Source organism: Leucoraja erinacea, chromosome 9 (genome assembly GCF_028641065.1).
Source record: "Leucoraja erinacea ecotype New England chromosome 9, Leri_hhj_1, whole genome shotgun sequence".
Taxonomy (NCBI): Eukaryota; Metazoa; Chordata; class Chondrichthyes; order Rajiformes; family Rajidae; genus Leucoraja; species Leucoraja erinaceus.
The window spans coordinates 9,734,056-9,756,216 of NC_073385.1; the positions used below are offsets into that span (position 1 = coordinate 9,734,056).

The following is a 22,161-nucleotide window of genomic DNA, read 5'->3' on the forward strand; positions in this document are numbered from 1 at the left end:
GAAAGGAACAGGATTCCCAGGTCTGATCCCCGCTGGTTTAGTTGGTTACAGGGCAGGAAGGGATGATAGATAAAGGAGATGTGGCGACCAACAGGGGCTCCCGGCATAATCCCCATTCCCTGTTTTCAATTGACTGCTGTCTTCTGGGGGAAAGAATCCCAGATTTCCACGACAAGATAATGACCAAAAGTCTAGCTGTGCGGTTCTTTCCAATGACAACAAAAACCTGATTATCTGAAGCATAACAAAGCCTAGTCTTTAGAAACAAAGAACTGCAGATGCTAGTTTGGAAAGAAAATACACAAAGTGCTGGAGTAACTCGCTGGTTGGTACAGACCAATGTGGGCCGAGGTGCCTGTTTCCATGCTGTATCTCTAAACTAAACTAAATTAATAAACTAAACTAGACTAAAGCATCTCTGGAGAACATGGACAGCTGTCATATTTTCGTATGACAATGAGAGGGGCCATTTGGCCCATCGTTTCAATGCTGGATCACAGAGCAATGCTGATCAGAGGCAGCTAAAGATGTTGGATCAGTTGTCTTTGTAATTTAGAAGAACGTGGGGTAATCTTATTGAAATTATTGATTATTAGTACTGGCTTCAGGGGTTATGGTAGAATGGGGCTGGGAGGGAACGATAGATCAGCCATGATTGAATGGCGGAGTAGACCTAATGGGCCGAATGGCCTAATTCTGCTCCTATCACTTGTGAGTTTATGAACCTATAATTGAAGAGAGGTTCCTGGCACATTTATTCGGTTAGTCCCAAACCAGCTAATTTTGGGTAGGAATATATCTTAAGATGAATAAACACATCTTTGTCGAGAAATGTCCGGTGTTTTTTATTTACCTTCATTGCATGTACTACAGCCTCAGGCTTTTGGGCACTGGGGAGGAGCCCAGGCAGCAGCACTGGATTGTTGGGGTCTAGAGTCACCAGCCGTGGAGCGCCCTGTTTAAAGAACACAAGAGTGGTGAGGACAAGGTGCCTTGAAACAGGGTCAGCGCGGGGAGGGAAATAATGGGGAAAAAACGATCAATAACAGCAAGGGAAGAGGTGGTGAAGAGGAAGGCTGTTGAGAAAGACTGGTAAGGGATGGGCTGAGATAGGAAGGGGGCGAGGTGGTTGGAATATTGGGGAGAGGGAAGAATGGGAGAAGAGGAGGGAGACTAAGGGGGAAACTAGAGAGAGAAGGAGGGGGGGGGGGGGGGAGACACAAATTGCTTGAGTAACTCAACGGGTCAGGCAACAAGTTACCTGACCTGTTGAGTTTTTTGCTTTCATAAACCAGCATCACAAGGCTAATTCCCGGGATGTCAGGACCATCGTATGGCTGGGCTTGTATACTCTGGAATTTAGAAGGATGAGATCTTATTGAAAGATATAAGAATATTAAGGGATTGGGCACATTAGAGGCAGGAAACTTGTTTCCGATGTTAGGGGAATCCAGAACCAGGGGCTACAGATTAAGAATAAGGGGTAGGCCATTTCGGAGAAGAGGAAACACCTTTTCACCCAGAGAGTTGTGAATTCTCTGCCTCAGAGGACGGTGGAGGCTGATTCTCTGGATGCTTTCAAGGGAGAGTAAGAGAGGACTCTTAAAGATAGCGGAGTTTTTTCTTCTCTCTTTTTTGTATCTTTCTTCTTTCTCTTCATTCTTTCCTTTTTACTTTTTTTTCCGATTCATTTATCAGTTTACAAAATGTTAAAACTGAAGCTGTACGAAAATTGTATAATTGTTATGTCGACTGCTTTCTTCTTGTACAATTTCTTCTAATAAAATAAACATTAAAAAAAAAAAATAGCGGAGTCAGGGGATATGACGAGAAGGCAGGAACTGATTGTGGATGATCAGCCACGATCATATTGAATGGCAGTGCTGGCTTGAAGGGCCGAATGGCCTACTCCTGCACCTATTGTCTATTGCTGGGGTCGGCAACCTACGGCCCCCGGGCCGAATGCGGCCCCTAACCCAAAAACATCCGCCCCATAGTAATCCGGCCCACAGATTACCGTCATCTCCGGTACCTCCCGGGCCCGAGGCGCCCAGGCGCGGTGACACAAGGAGGCCTGCGCTGGCAGCCGCAGTTGTGGAGCTTCTGAGCGCATCCGATCGCTCGAGAGGGGCCGATCGCTCGAGAGGGGCGCTACGAGCTCTGTACCCCATCCTACGTAAAGCCGCCAGCATGGCCGCGCACCTTCTGTGCCTGGGCTTCACTGTCGGGATCGGGGCTCTCAATAATAATATAATAATATATAATAATCTTATTTATATAGCACATTTTTAGTCAACTTGCATTGACCCCAAAGTGCTTCACATAATTACATTACATTTACACACAGGCAAAGGTGGGTGAAGTGTCTTGCCCCAAGGACACAACGACAGTATGCACTCCAAGCGGGATTCGAACCGGCTACCTTCCGGTCGCCAGCCGAACACTTAGCCCATTGCGCCATCTGTCGTCCCCAATAGGCCGGGGACGAGTGAGTGTGAGTATCTGACCCACCGCCTTCAGGACAGAGCCAAGGCAATGGTTCGTAGGTGCGCCATGTTCGTGAGCGCCCATAACTAGGAGAAAGTGCTCCGGGTGGCGTCCGCGAAGGGGCGGGATCTATGTGAACATGTGATTTGATGCCTGCCATCTGGGGGCGGGATCTATGTGTACACGTGATAAATGTGGCCCGCCATCCACTCACAGACATGCATCCTGGCCCCTATGCAGAACAAGCTTGCCCACCCCTGGTCTATTGTCTATTGTCTATTATCATGTCCTTGTTTCTACAGAGGGAAGGGAAAGTTGGGACGAAGAGGAAATAAATAGATGCAACTAGTGGGAGATGGAACAGACAGCGAGAGCTGGAGCGAGAGAAGAATGGGAGAAGCAACAGAGAGGAATGTGAGAGAGGGAAAGGGTGAGTTAAGTGCCGTGCATCTACACGGGGAACGGGCTGAGACATATTTAAATGACAAGTCACTGAATAACACTGGGAGTTCCAGTCATTTCTCTTGACGTCTTGAGCTGAATTGCATCCAAATGCAGCCATTTGCTAATGATAGAATCACAAGATGCCAACAACATAGAAATAAGCTATTAGATTATTTCAGTCCATACCAGTTTTATACAAACGTATAGCCCATTTATTTTATCATCGTTACTTTTCTGCATACCTTCCATTCTTTGTTCTACATCTCCTTTTATCACCGTCTGTATCTCTCGTTTCCCTCTCCCCCTGACTCTCAGTCTGAAGACGGGTCTCGACCTGAAACGTCACCTATTCCTTCTCTCCAGAGATGCTGCCTGACCCGCTGAGTTACTCCAGCTCTTTGTGTCGACCTTCTATACAAGAGCAGTCTAGCTGGTCCCACCCTACATGCCCCTCTCACTCTGGCCCTGTGCACTCGTTCCTTTCAGTTACTTATCCAGCTCCCTTTGGAAAACCACTATTGAATCTGCAGCCCACACCCGATTAATGACGTCAGATGCTGTCTGTGTGGAGTTTGCAAATTTTGCCTGTGCCCGTGCCCTCGTGTGGATTTCCCGTCGGGTGCTCCGGTCTCCTCCCACATTCCAAAGACGTAAGGGTTTGGAGGTTAATTAGCCCCTGTAAATTTTCCCTAGAGTATCAGGATCCCACACTGACCTTTCTGTCCTGGGCCTCCTCCACTGTCAGAGCAAGGCCACGCGCAAATTGGAAGGAACAGCACCTCATATTTCACTTTGGCAGCTTGCAACCCTGCGTTATGAATATGGATTTCACTAATTTCAAGTAACCCTTGCAACCCCTCCCTCTCCGCCTCTCCCCCACAATAGTAGCTACTAGCTTCACTGAGGGCATCCCTTCGTTATCACCTACTCCACAGCCAACAATGGACCATTGTGGGCTCCTTGGCCTTTTCATACCTCTAGTTTCCCTCTGCCCTGACTCTCTGTCTGAAGAAGGGTCTCGACCAGAAACGTCACCCATTCCCTTTCTCCAAGGATGCTGCCTCACCCGCTGAGTTACTCCAGCATTTTGTGTCTATTTTCACTGCCACAACAACATTTCACTGCTCCCTTCAAGTTCATGTGGTGAGAGTATAATTTGTATATTAACATGTTTTAGTTTTTTTTTTAGATACAGAGCTGAAACAGGCCCTTCGGCCCACTGAGTCAGCGCCAACCAGCAATCCCCGCACATTAACATTACCCTACACACACTAGGGCCAATTTACATTTATACCAAGCCAATTAACCTACAAACCTGTACGTCTTTGGAGTGTGGGAAGGAACCGAAGATCTCGGAGAAAACCTAGACATGGGGAGAACGTACGAACTCTGTACAGACAAGCACCCGTAGTCAGGATCCAACCAGGGTCACCAGCGCAGTAAGGCAGCAACTCTACCACTGTGCCACTGTGCTGCTCCTGATGCTGCAAGTCAATGTTTGCAAACACTTCACTCAAGGTGAAGGAACGTTGATGCCGGTGGTTATGTTCAAAAGGTGACTGGATTTTAATTACATTTCATTGTGTAGAAACATAGAAACATTGAAAATAGGTGCAGGAGTAGGCCATTTGGCCCTTCGAGCCAGCACCGCCATTCAATTTGATTATGGCTGATCATCCAAAATCAGTACCCCTTTCCTGCTTTCTCCCCATATCCCTTGATTCCGTTAGCCCTAAGAGCTAAATCTAACTCTCTCTTGAAAACATCCAGTGAATTGGCCTCCACCGCCTTCCGTGGCTGAGAATTCCACAGATTCACAACTCCCTGGGTGAAAAAGTTTTTCCTCATCTCGGTCCTAAATGACCTACCCCTTATTCTTAAACTGTGTGACCCCTGGTTCTGGACCCTCCCAACATCGGGAACATTTTTCCTGCATCTAGCCTGTCCAATCCCTTAAGAATTGTATATGTTTTGTAGAGAGAATCTATCACACACCAGGAACAAAAGCCCATTCCCTAACTCCGTCAGTCAACATCCAGGCAGCACAACAGTGAGGAGAAATGAAACAAGTTACTAATTAAACTCTGACCTTGGTAATTAAGCCTAGTAATAAGACACCAACCTCCAGGCAACGAGTCTTTCTGATTCAATCTGATACATATTTGTGTCATTGTCAGAAGGAAAAAAAGACATAGAATAATCTTTCAAGTAGATAAAAACAGCTTGGATGAGTTTATTCAACATGCTCCTCGCTTCCCTTGGGACAAGTGAACCTGCATCAGCTGCACAGTTTACTGAAGATAAGATAATATAAACTCTATTGTCAGTTGACGTTTAGCTGAAATGTCCCAAAGCTACAGCTGGAATAACATGTTGGGATGGAGCTGTCACCGTTAGGAGACTCCCTTCAGGTCAGCGATGAAAATTGTGTCGTTAAACAGTGGCGCAGCGGTAGAGTTGCTGCCTTACAGCGCCACAGACATGGGTTTGATCCTGACTACGGGTGCTTGTCTGTACAGAGTACGTTGTACCTTCTGCGTGCGTTTTCTCCGGGATCTTCGTTTTCCTCCCACACTCCAAAGAAGTACAGCTTTGTAGGTTAATTGGCCTGGTATAATTGTATAAATGTAAAATTGTCCCCAGTGGGGATCGCTGGTTAGTGCGGACTCAATGGGCCGAAGGGCCTGTTTCCACGCTGTATCTCCAAACTAAACTAAACCTGCATTTGCATAGCGTCCTCGACAGTGTTTTCAAATTATTTCAGTCAATTCGGGCTTCAAACAAAGGATGGCACGGTGGCATAGCAGTAGAGTTGCTGCCTCACATGCCTGAAACCCAGGCTAGACCCTGACCACGGGTGCTGTCTGTATGGAGTTTGTATGTTCTCTCCGTGACCACGTGGGTTTTCTCCAGGTGCTCCGGTTTCCTCCCCCAATCCAAAGACTGGCAGGTTTGTAGATTAATTGGCTTCTGTAAGTTGTTCCAGGTGTGTAGGACAGAACTGGTGAACGGACGATCATTGGTCTGCTCGGACTCGGTGGGCCGAAGGGCCTGTTTACATACTGTATTTCTAAACTGAACTAAATATCCTGCAGACAATGAAGTGTAGTCGTTCTCACAGCAATGGGATAACAGCCAGATCAGCTGTTTTACCCATAGAACATGGTACAGTTTTGGCACAGGCCCTTCGGCCCACAATGTCTGTGCTGAACATGATGCCGTTAAACTAATCTCCTGTGCCTGCAGTTGATCCATATCCTTCGATTCCCTGCATAACCGCGTGAGAATGGATGTATGTACAATGCTGACAACTATATTCTACACTCTAAATTTTCCTTCGCTCTGCCTCTTGTACCTGAGTTTGGCTTGATTGTATTTAAGTGTAGCATTGTTTGATTTGATTTGATAGCAAGCAAAACAAAGCTTTTCACTGTCCCTCAATACACGTGACAATAATAAAACTAAACCGAGATCCTCTTCAATGCAATGTCGAATGAAAAAACAATCAGTCTGGATGCACTCCCCTTTTCCTCAAAATTGTATTGTATTGTATTCAAATTTATTGTCATTTGAGACAACAAAATGAATTTCCCTTACAGGCAGTATCACAAAAAAAAATCATAAAAAATAAATAAATAATAAATAAATAATAAAACATATTAAAAATAAAATTGAAATTAAATTTTAAAAAAGCACAAACACAGAAAGCCCACGACCCAACATAACATAAATGGCACCAAGGTGAGGATGGCACCATAGTCCAGCCAGCCTCCCCTCCGTGTTCATCAGTGGTCGGGGCCTTCCGAGCACCCGCAGTCGCCGCCCGATGTTCAAATAGTGCTCTGAAAGGGTGCAGAGAAGATTTACGAAGATGTTGCCTGGACTCGAGGGTCTGAGCAGGCTGGGACTCTACTCCTTGGAGCGCAGGAGGATGAGAGGTGATCTTATAGTGTACAAAACCATGAGAGGAATACATCAGGTTCACGTATCAGGAGCCTCTTGCCCAGAGTAGGGGAATCGAGGACCGGAGGACGTGGATTACAGGTGAGGGGGGAAATATTTAATAGGAAGCTGAGGGGCAACTTTTTCATGCAAAGGGTGGTGGGTGTATGGAACGAGTTGCTGGAGGAGGTAGTTGAGGCAGGGACTATGGCAACGTTTAAGAAACATTTAGACAGGTACATGGATAGGACAAGTATAGAGGGATATGTGCAGGTCAGGCAGCATCTCTGGAGAAAAAGGATGGTTGATGTTTCGGGTCTTCAGACGCTGTGTGTTCTTTCCCCATAGCCCTGCAAACTATCCACCCAAGACTGCCTATCCAATTACTTACTGAAGGTGCTGTGACTCTATTTCAGTATAGCTGCAGGCAGTCAGCTCCTGATCCTAACCGCTCCCTTGAGTTGGAAAAAAGCCTCTCACATCTCCCTTGCATCTTTCGCCCCAAAGTTTCAATCTGTGACTCTGTCCTTGATCCAAACATTAATTGAAACATGTGCAGGAAGGAACTGCAGATGCTGGTTTCAACCGATGATACAGACAACAAACTGGAGTAGCTCAGGCAACAGGCAGCATCTCTGGAGAGAAGGAATGGGTGACGTTTCGGGTCGAGATGCTCCCTCAGGTCCGAAGAAGGGTCTCGACCCGAAAGGTCACCGATTCCTTCTCGACACAGATGCTACCTGTCCCGCTGAGTTACACCAGCATTTTCTGTCTATTAATTGAAACAGCTTTCTTTCATTTACTCTGTTTCTCCCAAGCGTAGCAACAGGAGCCTTGACATCACCACGCAGTGCCTTTCCGGTAAGTAGCACAGGGGTTATTTTTTATCCCCCAACAAAGATGTTAACTGTAAAGAAGGCATTGTGACTGTTGAAATGTGTGGGCAGAACACTGAGTCGGGCCAGTGAACCGAGAAGAGTCCAACAAAGGAATGTGCAGTGTCCGCTCTTGAGTTGCTTTCAGATTAATTAGTGGTTTAAATTTAGCTCGTGGCTGTTCAGGATCTTAAAGGGCCTGTCCCACTTGGCAATTTTTTGGGCGACATATCAGTGTCGCCAAAAGATTTTGAACATTTCAAAATCCAGCGGCGACAAAAAAAATATTGCGACACTTGAAAAAACATCGTGCGCCAATACGTCATCACGTCGCGTCACGCCGCAAATTTTTCGGTGACCTGATATACGTCAGTCAATTATGCCGGCAGTCGCAGAACAAAATCGGCAAGGGGGACTGGCCCTTAAGCTTGCAGGAGAATTGGCATTGACAATTGGAGTTATCTTTCTCTCCACAAGTCAGAAGTCTATAAAATCATGAGAGGAATAGATCAGGTAGATGCACAGAGTCTCTTGCTCAGAAGAGGGGAGTCGAGGACCAGAGGACACAGGTTCAAGGTGGGGAAAAGATTTAATCGGAATCTGAGGGGTAACATTTTCACACAAAGGTTGGTGGGTGTATGGAACAAGCTGCCAGAGGAGGTAGTTGAGGCTGGGACTATCCCAACGTTTAAGAAACAGTTCGACATGTACATGGATAGGACAGGTTTGGAGGGATATGGACCAAGCGCGGGGCAGGTGGAACTAGTGTAGCTGGGACATGTTGGCCGGTGTGGGCAGGTTGGGCCGAAGGGCCTGTTTCCACACTGGATCACTCTATCACTCTATAAGCAGCAAACACTACACTGCGGATCAAGTGGAGCTGCAACCAAAAATAATATATTTAACTATTTACAATAATATGTACAATACTAAATTATTCAAAACAATCCCCACCACCACCACAATACAAGGAAAACAAATGTTCCTGAAACAACTATATTCCCATCCTTATTAAGGATGCACTCCACCCCCCGCGGGCCCGGAAAAGGGAACACTGTACTAAAGAAGGTCTCGACCCGAAACGTCAGCCATTCCTTCTCTCCGCAGATGCTGCCTGTTCCGCTGTTCCTCCAGCATTTTGTGTCTATCTTTGATTTAAACCAGCACCTGCAGTTCCTTCCTACACGTTGTATGGTCGGGGTACTGGTTTCCATGAAGCTGACCTGTCTCTACCCCCTGATGCAAATATTCACATGACTTCTTTGGAAGACATGGAACTAATCCAATGCTACCAAAAACTGATTAATTGGTTAGTTACTTAATTATTCTCATCATCCATGTTTTGTCACCTCATTACAAGCACTTAATGAGTTATGAAGTTCATTTTTTGAAGTGTAATCAGAGTTACAGCAGCCAGTTTGCACTTAGCCGGCTGGTTAGAGCCGTCACCTCGCTGAGCCAGAGAACCCGGGTTTTATCCAGACCTCGGGTGCTGTCTGTGTAGAGTTTGCACGTTCTCCCTGTGACCGCATAGGTTTCCTCAGGGGTGTTCCGGGGTTTCCTCCCACATCCCAAAGAGGCGTGGGTTTGCAGGTTAATTGGCCTCTGTAAATTGCCCCAACCGTGCAAGGAGTTGATGAGAAAGTGGGATAACATAGAACTAGTGTGAATGGGTGATCGATGGTCGGCCTGGACTCGGATGGGCCGAAGGGCCTGTTTTCCATGTTGTATCTTCCAATTAGGGTTGCCAACTTTACTCACTCCCAAATAAGGGACAAATTCCTGACGGCAATTCGTGGACCGACTCGGCCGTGGCTGGGTGAATGATGAGTTGGCCCGGGTGCTGGACCGCACGCAAGGCCCAGCCAGTGGGCCAGCTGAGGAGCTTTGGCCTGGGCGCTGGACTTTGCGCCTCCTTCAATCTCCTCAGCTGACCCGCCGGCTGGGCTTTGTGTTCTGCTGCATGCAAAGTCCGGCACCCCATCCGATGATCGGCCATGACAAGTACTGGTGGTGTTGTGGGCGCTAAGCGAAGGTCCGAAGGTCGGACAGCTGGCTTTTTGTGTCCATCTTCGGTTTAAACCAGCATCTGCAGTTCCTTCCTACACATACAATAAGTATATTTGGCCAGGATGGTGGCTCAGCGGTAGAGTTGCTGCCTTACAGCGCTTGCAACACCGCAGACCCGTGTTCGATTCCGACCACCAGTGCTGTCTGTACGGAGTTTGTACCGTCTCCCCGTGACCTGCGTGGGTTTTCTCCGAGATCTTCGGTTTACCTCCCACACTCTAAAGACGCACAGGTTTTTTAGGTCAATTGGCTTCTTATAAATGTCAATCGTCCCTAGTGTGTGTAGGATAGTGTTAATGTACGGGGATCGCTGGTCGGCGCGGACTCAGTGGGCTGAGGGGCCTGTTTCCGCGCTGTATCTCGAAACTAAACTAGACTGAAGCCACTGAAGCGGCCCCATGAACTGTCGGGGTAGAGCCACGTGGATGGAGCTGTCAAATCTGTTCTCATCAGGAGAGTGACTCATTCCTGCAATAATAATCTGCATCTGTTAACTGCCTCCATCAGTCGCTGCTCATTCTCAGCTCTCAAAGACCAAAGGCGGCAGATTGTTTCTCATCCGAGAGGTCAGACCAGCACAAATCCAATACTCATGATCTTTCTGGTTACGCTTCCCACAGCTTGGTTTGGGAACAGTTTAGTTTAGTTAGAGATACAGAGCGGAAACAGACCCTCCGGCCCACTGAGTCCACCCCGACCAGCGATCCCCGCACACTAACACTATCCTACACACACAAGGGACGATCGACATTTATACCCAGCCAATTCAACTACGAATGGGGAGAACATACACACTCCGTACAGACAGCACCCGTGGTCAGGGTTGAACCTGGATCTCTGGCGCTGTAGGGCAGTAGCTATACCCCTACGCCACCATGCCACCCCGTCAGCACCATCTAGGACCCCAATAGAGTGCAGCTAATTGTGGACGCAGTCTAGACCATCACACAAACTAACCTCCCTTCCATTGACTCCATTTATGCAGTACCTCACGCTGCCTCGGCAAGGCCAGCAGCATAATCAAGGACGAGTCGCACCCTGGCCACTCCCTCTTCACCCCTCTCCCATCAGGCAAACGGTATAGAAGTGTGAAAACGCACACCGCCAGATTCAGGGACAGTTTCTTCCCCGTTGTTACCAGGCAACTGAATCAACCTACCACAACCATATAGCCATCTTGATCTACCATCTACCTCATTGGAGACCCTCAGACTATCTTTGATCGGATTTTACTGGCTTCATCTTGCACTTAACGTTATTATCAGGTATCAATATGGCTCGATTGTAATCGTGTATTGTCTTTCCACCGACTGGTTAGCAACAAAAGCTTTTCACTGTACCTCGGTACACGTGACAATAAACTAAACAGAACAGAAGTGCTTCTCCTGTTTTCAAAAGAACCTAGTCCTTCACGAAAAATGAAACATCAAACTTCTGCAATGTGAAAGAGGCTGGAAAGGCTGCTTAAACAGACATCAACTTCACCAATGACATTGGTGAAGCTGAATTTGGAGTACGGTGCATAGTTTAGATCACACTGTTAGAGGAAAGATGTTGTTGAGCTGGAAAAGGGTGCGGAGATTTACGAAGGTGTTGCCAGGACTCGAGGGCCTGAGCTTTTGGGAGGGGTTGAGCAGGTGAGGAGGTTGAGGGGTGATCTTATTTAGGTGTAGAAGATCATGAGGGGAATAGATAGGGTGAACACACATAGTCTTTTACCTAGAGTAGGGGGATCAAGAACCAGGCTACAGTAGGTTTAAGCTGAGAGGGGAAAGCTTTAATAGGAACCTGAGGGGTAACTTTTTCACACAAAAGGTGGTGGATATATGGAATGAGCTGCAAGAGGCAGTAGTTGAGGTAGATACTATAACAACATCTAAAGGCATTCGGACAGGTATATGATAGGAAAATTTGAGAGGGATATGGGCCTAACATGGGAAGGTGGGTCAAGTGTAGATGAAGCTCTTGGTCGGCTTTGACAATAGACAATAGGTGCAAGAATAGGCCATTCGGCCCTTTGAGCCAGCACCGCCATTCACTGTGATCATGGCTGATCATCCATAATCAGTACCCCGTTCCTGCCTTCTCCCCATGTCCCTTGACCACGCTATCTTTGACCTTGGCCAGCTGATGCTGATGCAATTATAAAGAAAGCACATCAGCGCCTCTACTTCCTGAGAAGATTACGGACATTCGGTATGTCAAAGAGGATTCTCATGATTCTCAAGTTGGGCCGAAAGGCATGTTTCTGCGCTGTGTGACTATGACTCTAACAGATAAGTTACGCCAATTGACCTGACCAACACTTATCCCTCATCAATCAACAGCATTCAGAAAAAATAATTAACCATGATCCTGCTGCTCTGTACAAACTTGCATTGTGTAACGTGACTGATAGATAGACACAAAAAGCTGGAGTAACTCAGCGGGACAGGCAGCATCTGTGGAGAGAAGAAGTTGGTGACGTTTCGGGTCAGAGACTCTTCCTCAGATTGAAGAAGGGTCTCGACCCAAAACGTCACCTATTCCTTTTTTCCAGAGATGCTGCCTGTCCCGCTGAGTGACTCCAGCATTTGATGTCTATCTTCAGTGTAAACCAGCATCTGCGGTTGCATCCGGCATATTTTGTGTAACTTGACTGACTTGGTTGCTACATTGCAATAGTGAAGGCAGTTCTAAAGTTACTGTTGGTTGTAGAACAGTTTTGTGACGGTGAAAAGTGTTGAGTTGGTGTTTACATAATGCAATCACGATATTCAATGGCTGTTGTAAAAGAGTGCGTTCAGGATCCGGTGATTGTCACACTGCTGTTTAATCCAACTGGTTAGTTTCGGCCTGAAACGTTGCGTATTTCCTTCGCTCCATAGATGCTGCGGCACCCGCTGAGTTTCTCCAGCACTTTTGTCTACCTCACTCACTTGAATTCCAGGTACATTTTTCTCCCATTTCCACCTTCCTAATGCATAGAGCGGGTCCTTTTGGTGTAGTTATGATTAGTTTAGTTCAGTTTAGTTGATTGTCACGTGTATCGAGGTACAGTGAAAAGCTTTTGTTGCGTGCTAACCAGCCAGCGGAAAGGCAACGCCTGATTACAATCGAGCCATTCACTGTGTCTGTCGGTGTAGAGATTTAGAAGTGTGGAGTGATTGTAATATGTGACTTCTGTTTCTGTGGTTAGCACACAAATAGTCGCCTGGGTTGCGCGCCATCTTGGAAGCAGAGATACAGCACAGCGACAGCCCCTTCGGCCCACCGCGTCCGCGCCGACCAGCGATCCCCGCATGCTAATGCTATCCTACAGGCACTGGGGACAATTTACAATTATACCAATCAACCTGCAAACCTGCACGTCTTTGGAGAGTGGGAGGAAACTGGAGATCCCGGAGAAAACCCACGCAGGTCACGGGGAGAACGTACAAACTCCGCACAGACAAGCACCGTGGTCAGGATCGAACCCGGGTCTCTGGCACTCTACCGCTGCACCACCGTGACCCAACTACCCAGCGGGACTATTCATGAAGCCAAGAGCAGTCGGAGAGCACAATAGGGTTTTTATTTTTGCCTGGGCTTCACTCAGAATACACCACACAAAGGCAAATGACTGGCTCATACTCTGACTCCACTATAGCTGAGCCACAGGCCTCCCGGGTCTCGTCCAAATTGCTGTTGCTTCAGTCCTGATCCCAGCAGGAATTTATCATGCGGCACGCTGCTGCCAATTACATTGCTTTTACCTCCACAAGTATACGGTATAAGTGAGTCTGAAGGGGGGTAATTTAGACAAACAACCTTGCTCTTATCATGGACTCACAGAGCCGCATGCCATTATTCATGTCACTGTTCAGCCGCACAGGTCATTAGTGATGAAGCTGTGCCTGTGCGAGTGCAATTAGGTGTGGAATTATGCCTGACTTGATGGGATTATATATTTCTCACCGCAGCCGTGCATAAAGGGCACGGCTTAATGAGCCAGAGCAGCAGAGGAAGCGAAGGCAAACCTTGCCTTGAGAGCTCGGCTCCTCAAATTATTCACTTGGCTGCAGACGATGCAGGAGATTCACCGCTCTCCCTGATTTTACCCCCTTTCGTGTTCCGTCAGCCGCGATAATCTTTTAATAGGTACACAGTCTATTTTTGATTGTTTCTGTGACCAGGGACGGTTTAAGTTCATCTGTTGGCCTCTCTTTCCGCTACTGTTTCATCACGGACCACATGTTGGCATTTTCGAATGAATTCCATTCCGTTCAAAGACATGGAATGGGCGCCATCATCGGCCCTAAACTGCGCACAAGAATCTGAATGAAGAACGGTTCGGTTGCCCCGTAACACCTTCTTCCCAGCAGTTATCAGGCAAATGAACCATCTGATCACCAACAACAACCTAACCTACCATTGACCTCACTGGAGACCCTCAGGCCATCTTTACTTTTTTTTTAACCAAAAATAATTGTATCAATTATTTACAATACGTACAATACTAAATGATTCAAAACAAAACCCACCGCCATAATACAAGTCAAACAAATATTTATCAATATCAAATATACACTCGTAAGCAACTTTATCACCATCATTACCAAGGATGCATTCCACCCCCCGCGGTGCCCAGTGGTCCCGGAATTCCCCAGGGCGCCCGTGGACGGCGCATAGTCGGCCCTCTTCCACCAGGCGCCGTGACTCGCGGATGGCCAGCTTGGCCAGGCCTAGGAGCAACCCAACCAGGACATCTTCGGCCCTACCCTCTCCCCTACGCGCAGAGTGTCCGAAGATGAGGATGGTGGGTGTGAAGTGCAGCCAGAAGGCAAGGAGCAGCCCCTTTAGATATTGGAACAGAGGCTGCAGCCTCACGCACTCCATGCGACTGGACTTTATCTAAACGATGTTCCCTTTATTCAGTATCTGTACTCTGTGGACGGCTTGATTGTATTTCATGTGTAGCCTTTCCGCTGACTGGGTAACACGCAACACTGGATAGCACCCTGAGGGAGTGCAGCGTAGGTTTACAAGGTTAATTCCCGGGATGGCGGGAATGGAGCGGCTGGGCTTAGAAGGATGAGAGGGGATCTTATTGAAACATATAAGATTATTACGGGTTTGGACACGCTAGAGGCAGGAAACATGTTCCCGATGGTGGGGGAGTCCAGAACCAGGGGCCACAGTTTAGGAATAAGGAGTTAGCCATTTAGAACGGAGACGAGGAAACACTTTTTCACACAGAGAGTTGTGAGTCTGTGGAATTCTCTGCCTCAGAGGGAGGTGGAGGCCGGTTCTCTGGATACTTTCAAGAGAGAGCTAGATAGGCTCTTAAAGATAACGGGGTCAGGGGATATGGGGAGAAGGCAGGAATGGGGGTACTGATTGGGGATGATCAGCCATGATCACATTGAATGGCGGTGCTGGCTCGAAGAGCCAAATGGCCTACTCCTGCAACTATTGTCTATTGTCTATAACATAAACTGTACCTCTAAACTAAACTAAATACCTAGAGTCCCGACCCAAAACGGCACCTAGCCATATTCTCCAGAGATGCTGCCTGACCCACTGAGCTATTCCAGCACATTGTGTTATTTTTCTACACAAGAATCCTCGGGTCATCATTCACTGCATTTCTCCACCAACAATTCCACCTGGTTTCTCGTTAAATGCATCCCAGTTATGGCTTCAGCATCTCAATGTGATCCAAATTCTAAACATTCTCTAGATAAAGAAGCTTCTCTGAAATTCCCCATTGGTGGTATTATCTTCTAATCACATCTTGTGGGCAGGGACTCTTGCACATGGTGAAGTACATTTCCTGGCTCCAGCAAGCATGTGTTTGATCTCTCTAGAACACACACACATGGTGATAGTGACATGGTGGCCCACACAGTCAGTATCAAAGAGTTATGGTAATCACACACATTGTTCGAGATGTCATGGTGATTAGTTTCATTTCGAGTTACTGCACAGAAACAGGCCTTTGGACTCTGGTCGCCAACTTTCTCACTCGCAAATAAGGGACAAAAGGTCAAAATATGGGACAAATTCCCAACGGCAATTCGTTAACCGACTCGGCCATGGCTGGGTGAATGATGAGTTGGCCCGGGTGCTGGACTGCACACAGAGCCCAGCCGGCGGGCCAGCTGAGGAGTTTTGTCCCGGGCCGCGTGACATCGTGCGCAAAGTCCGGCGCCCCATCCAACTCGTGAACCGATGATCGGCCATGTGAAGGAGGGGTGGTGGTGTCGGCGGTAAGCGAAGGTCCGAAGGTCGGACAGCTGGCCGGGCTGCCAACCGGCGAGGCGCTGCTGCTGCACTCCATGGGCTGCACTACGTCGGGTTGTGTGAGACGGGGCCGGATGCGGCGTTCCGACCCGACAGTCTCCTCGACCCGAGCAGTAGCGGTCAAATACAGGACAAGGGCGGTCCCTTATGGGACAAACCAATTTAGCCCAAAAAACAGGATGTCCCGGCTAATACGGGACAGTTGGCAACCCTAGCTTGACGCAACGAGTCCGTGCCGACCAGCGATCCCCATACACTTCCACTATCCTACACACTAGGGACAATTTACAATGACACCAAGCCAATTAACCTACAAGCCTGTACATCTTCGGAGTGTGGGAGGAAACCGGAGCACACGGAGAAAACTCACACGAGTCACGGGGAGAACGTACAAACTCCGTATAGACAGCACCCGTAGTCAGGATCGAACATGGGTCTCTGGCGCTCTTACACTCTTACAGTGTCAGCATGGGGCTCTTGCAGGGTCTTGAATTGGACATTTGACACAGCGATTGTATACTGTACAGACACAAGGGTTAGGTAAAGACTTGGACAGGTTGGGGGAGTGGTCAGATGCAGTTTAATATGGATAAATATGAGGTTATCCACTTGAGTGGCAAGAACAGGAATGCAGATTTTTCATCTGAATGGTGTCAAGTTAGGAAAAGGGGAAGTACAACGGGATCTGGGTGTCCTTTTAGATCAGTCACTGAAAGTAAGCATGCAGGTACAGCAGGCAGTGAAGAAAGCTAATGGCATGTTGGCTTTCATAACAAAAGCAGTTGAGTATAGGAGCAAAGAGGTCTTTCTGCAGTTGTACAGGGCCCTGGTGAGACCACACCTAGAGTATTGTGTGCAGTTTTGGTCTCCAAATTTGAGGAAGGACATTCTTGCATTTGAGGCAGTGCAGCGTAGGTTCACAAGGTTAATTCCCGGGATGGCTGGACTGTCATATGTTGAAAGAATGGAGCGGCTGGGCTTGATTACACTGGAGTTTAGAAGGATGAGAGGAGATCTTGTTGAAACATATAAGATTATCAAGGGATTGGACACGCTAGAGGCAGCTTGAATAAAGAGGACTCTTCCCGATGTTGGAAGAGTGCAGAACCAGGGGCTACAGTTTAAGAATAAGGGGTAGGCCATTTAGAACGGAGATGAGGAAAAACCTTTTCACCCTGAGAGTTGTGAATCTGTGGAATTCTCTGCCTCAGAAGGCAGTGGAGGCCGATTCTCTGGATGCTTTCAAGAAAGAGTTAGATAGAGCTCATAAAGATAGCGGAGTCAAAGAATATGGGGAGAAGGCAGAAACAGGGTGCTGACTGTGGATGATCAGCCATGAACACATTGAATGGCGGTGCTGGCTTGAAGGGCCGAATGGCCTCCTCTTGCACCTATTGTCTATTGTCTACTCTAACACTATCCTACACACTAGGGACAATTTACAACTTTGCCAAATTAACAATGAAATTCTTACTTGCAGCACCAACTCACACGGGGCCCCAGCGATGCCTGCCTTATTATCAGTTACATCAAACAGTCCTTGTTCCAGACATACACTGGCACCATCCCTCAACTCTTTCTGTAATCCCGCACTGTACTCACGTTTTGTGTGGGCTCCTGAAATGGCGGTGGCAACGGTGAAGAATGTGGAGAGTCGGGCTTGTGCGGTGCAGGGTAGGCCTTACGGAGAGCCTTCAGATCACCGGCACTTGACTGCTATGGAGGGAAACGCATTGCACTTTATTAAAGGAAAGATGCTTCCCATCTAGAGTCATAGAGTCATAGAGTGATACAGCGTGGAAACAGGTCACTCGGTCCAACTTGCCCACACCAGCCAACATTTCCCATCTACATTAGTCCCACCTGCCCGCATTTGGTCCATATCCCTCCAAACCTGTCCTATCCTTGTCCCTGGCTAACTGTTTCTTAAAAGTGGCGAAAGTCCCTGCCGCAACTACCTCCTCTGGCAGCTCGTTCCATACACCCACCACCCTTTGTGTGAATAAGTTACCACTTAGATTCCTATTAAATCTTTTCCGAGTCACTTTAAACCTATGTCCTCCGACCCTCTGGGCAGGAGGCTGTGCATCTACCCAATCTATTCCTCTCATGATTTCTACAGGTGCACAGTAGAGAGCATGCTGACTGGTTGCATCGTGGCCTGGTTCGGCAACTTGAGCATCCAGGAGCGGAAAAGACCACAAAAAGTCTGACCTCCCCACCATCAAAGGGATCTATCGAAGTCGCCGCCTCATCAAAGACCCACACCATCCTGGCCATGCACTCATTACACCATTTCCATCGGGAAGAAGGTACAGGAGCCGGAAAACTGTATCGTCCAGGTTCAGGAACAGCTTCTTCCCTACGGCCATCAGGTTATTAAACACAACAACAAATAAGCTCTGAAGAACAACAGACTATTATTATTATTGCACTATATTTGTTATTTATTGAGTATGTGTGCATGTGTAAACACACACTGAACCTTTTTCTCTTCTCCCAATATGTACAACGTTGACATATTGTATTGTGCTGCAGCAAGTAAGAATTTCATTGTCCTATCTGGGACACATGACAATAAAACACTCTTGACTCTCTGCTTGCTACACCTCTATAAGATCAACCTCTCATCGTCCTGTGCTTCAAGGAATAGAGTCCCATCCTACCTAACCGCTTGAGTACATTTCTACATAGAGTATCTTTACAATATGCTGACAAAGTTCAGAGATACTTTACCCAAATGCAAAGATTCCCATTGACCAGAGAGCAGAAAACATCCTTGGGTTGCAAGACAAGTGTAAATTTTGGGGGGTTTGAAAGTGGAATGAACAGAAGTGCCCCAAATTCACGGCAGGACAATCGGCACATGAAGGAGAAAAAAGACAATATCAACAGAGCAGCCCCAACTTTGACCGCATTTCTTCCTTCGTAAAATAAAAAGGCACAGAGTGTTGGAGTAACTCAGCATGTCTGGTAGCTTCTCTAGAGAACATGGATAGGGACCCTTCTTCATACTGATGGTGGGGTGTGGGTGGAGGGAAGGGGCTGGGAAAGTTGGTAGAGAGGAGGGGTGGGGCCCAAAACATTACCTATCTATTTCCTCCAGAGATGGTGCCTGACCCGCTGAGTTACACCAACATTTTATGTCTATCTTTGGTGTCAACCAACATCTGCAGTTCCTTTTCATTACATAGGGCTTTGGACCATATAACCATATAACCATATAACAATTACAGCACGGAAACAGGCCATCTCGACCCTTCTAGTCCGTGCCGAACACATAATCTCCCCTAGTCCCATATACCTGCGCTCAGACCATAACCCTCCATTCCCTTCCCATCCATATAACTATCCAATTTATTTTTAAATGATAAAAACGAACCTGCCTCCACCACCTTCACTGGAAGCTCATTCCACACAGCTACCACTCTCTGAGTAAAGACAGACAAAGCCTGGCAGGCAATCGGTTGAGGAGGAAGGAAGTGCAGATGCTAGTTTAAACTGAAGATGGACACAAAAGGCTGGAGTAACTCAGTGGGTCAGGCAGCATCTCTGGAGAAAAGGAATAGGTGACGTTTCAGGTCGAGACCCTTCTTCAGACTGGTCTGAAGACTTTGGTACACATGACAATAAACTAAACTGAATCGTATTCCAACAGCAGCAACTGCACAATCTGTCTCTCCAGCTCCTTTTAACCCTTGCTGTAGGGGGTCAGAACCTTTTCCAGCCCTAGACTCCTGATACGACGCGGAGAGACCTGTTCATCTGTCCAGCTGTCAGCCACTCACTCTCAGATCTGGGCCAGGCATCCCACCCTAGAGAGCTCCACCGCTGACCTCCATCACCCACGCTGCAGCCCCAGCGCAGTGCATCTAATAAACCTCGCAATACTCAAGGCAGCTCAGAGTTGGAGCCGGTGTGGCTGGTATTAAACAGTTCAAAGACAGAGGAGGCCTGACACCTTTTTATGACCAATCTCAGTAGTTCACCACTGCTCAGTCAGGCAACTGAACCATCCTACCCCAACCAGAGAGCAGTCCTGACCTACTATCCACCTCATCATAGAAACATAGAAAAATAGGTGCAGGAGTAGGCCATTCGGTCCTTCGAGACAGCACCGCCATTCAATATGATCATGGCTGATCATCTAAAATCAGTACCCAATTCCTGCTTTTTTCCCCAAATCCCTTGATTCCTTTTCGCCTAACAGCTAAATCTAACTCCCTCTCGAAAACATCCAGTGAATTCGCCTCCATTGCCTTCTGTGGCAGAGATTTCCACAGATTCACAACTCTGGGTGCAAAAGTTTTTCCTCATCTCAGTCCTAAATGGCCTCCCCCTTATTCATAAACCGTGTGTCCCCTGGTTCTGGACTCCACCAACATCGGGAACATTTTTTCTGCATCCGGCCTGTCCAATCCTTTAAGACTTTTAGATGTTTCTATGAGATCCTCTCTCACCTTTCTAAATTCCAGAACAATTCATCGGGGTCCTTCAGACTGATCGGACTTCACTGGCTGTTCGTTGAACCAAACGTTATTCCCTTTATCATGAATCTATAGACTGTGGATGGCCTGGTTGCAATCATGTATTGTCTTTCCTCTGGATGGCTAGCACGCAACAAAAGCTTTTCACTGCACCTCAGTACACATGACAATAAACTAAACTGAATTGAACTCATTAAACTCACGATATTGTCTTCTTTCTCCAAGTGCTCCGTAAAGCAGGACTATTTAAATAAAAATAAGGCCTTTTCCGAAGCTGGGAAAACATGTTTTAAACTCAGTAAATACAAATTGGTCGTAATCCTCTTGCAAAGGTTCCGTGCAAGGTTCGATCCTGACTGTGGGTGCTGTCTGTGCAGAGTTTGTAGGGGGAGTTTGTAAGTCACACCAGGTCTCCTAGACTGGTTTTACAGGCCTGTGTATACTGGTGGAGCATTCTGGCCAGTCAGCACTCTAACCCACGACTCAGACCCAACATACACGGTCAAGTCTTGCAGCCAGCTGACAGATCATAGGGAAAGGCCGAGGAGTTCAATGGCATGCTGGTCATGGACAATAGGCAACAGGTGCAGGAGTAGGCCATTCGGCCCTTCGAGCCAGCATCGCCATTCAATGTGATCATGGCTGATCATCCCCAATCAGTACTCCGTTCCTGCCTTCTCCCCATATCCCCATGACTCCGCTATCTTTAAGAGCCCTATCTAGCTCTCTCTTGAAAGTCTCCAGAGAACCGGCCGCTGAGGAAGAGAATTCCACATTCACAGCTCTCTGTGTTCTTCATGAGAGGAATAGATTGGGTAGATGCACAGACTCTCTTGCCCAGAGTAGGGCAATCGAGAACACGAAGACATACATTTAAGGTAAGGGGGGAAAAATTTAACAGGAATTTGAGGGGTAACATTTTCACGCAAAGGGTGGTGGGTGTATGGAATGAGCCAGGAACATGGATACAGGAACTAGTTTAGAGAGATATGGGCCAAATGTATGCAGGTGGAACTAGTGGAGATGGGGCATGTTGCCGGTGTGGACAAATTGGGCCAAAGGACCTATTCCAACACTGTAAATCTCTATGAATCTCTGACTTCAGACCTTAAATGGATACAAAAGCACCCTCATGATTGCTTGGTTAGAATAGGCAACGAAAGGAGCAATCATACCCCATGCTGAGAGAGGGACGACGGTTCGTTGGATGATTCTGACTGAGGCAATGGCTGTAGGCCCTACAGCAGTCTGGGGCTCGCCTAGATCAGTCATCGCTCCAGAAGACCAAGCACTCAAAGGCTGGACTAGGCTGGACCAGTGTCGGGGGTTATGGGGAGCAGGCAGGAGAAGGAGGGAGAAATTGAATGGCAGAGTAGACTTAGAGTCATAGAGTGATACAGTGTGGAAACAGGCCCTTTGGCCCAACTTGCTCACACCGGCCAACAATGCCCCAGCTACACTAGTCCCACTTGCCTGCGCTTGGTCCATATCCCTCCAAACCTGTCCTATCCATGTACCTGTCTAACTGTTTCTGAAATGATGGGATAGTCCCAGCCTCAACTACCTCCTCTGACAGCTTGTTCCATGCACCC

The 22,161-nt window shown here is 47.5% G+C and overlaps 1 protein-coding gene across 6 annotated transcripts in view; it reads right to left on the reverse strand.

The window, feature by feature from the left end:
• Positions 1-22,161, reverse strand: part of ccdc85ca (coiled-coil domain containing 85C, a) — a 191,762-nt gene that overhangs the window by 16,089 nt on the left and 153,512 nt on the right. For 4 of the 6 annotated variants that reach the window (XM_055640111.1, XM_055640109.1, XM_055640110.1 and 1 more), the window contains one exon: positions 17,685-17,798. In XM_055640111.1, the coding sequence (XP_055496086.1) occupies positions 17,685-17,798 (114 nt within the window). Of the gene's footprint in view, positions 1-853; positions 956-17,684; positions 17,799-22,161 lie in introns of all 6 variants that reach the window. The other 2 variants (XM_055640107.1, XM_055640105.1) reach the window with 1 other exon arrangement.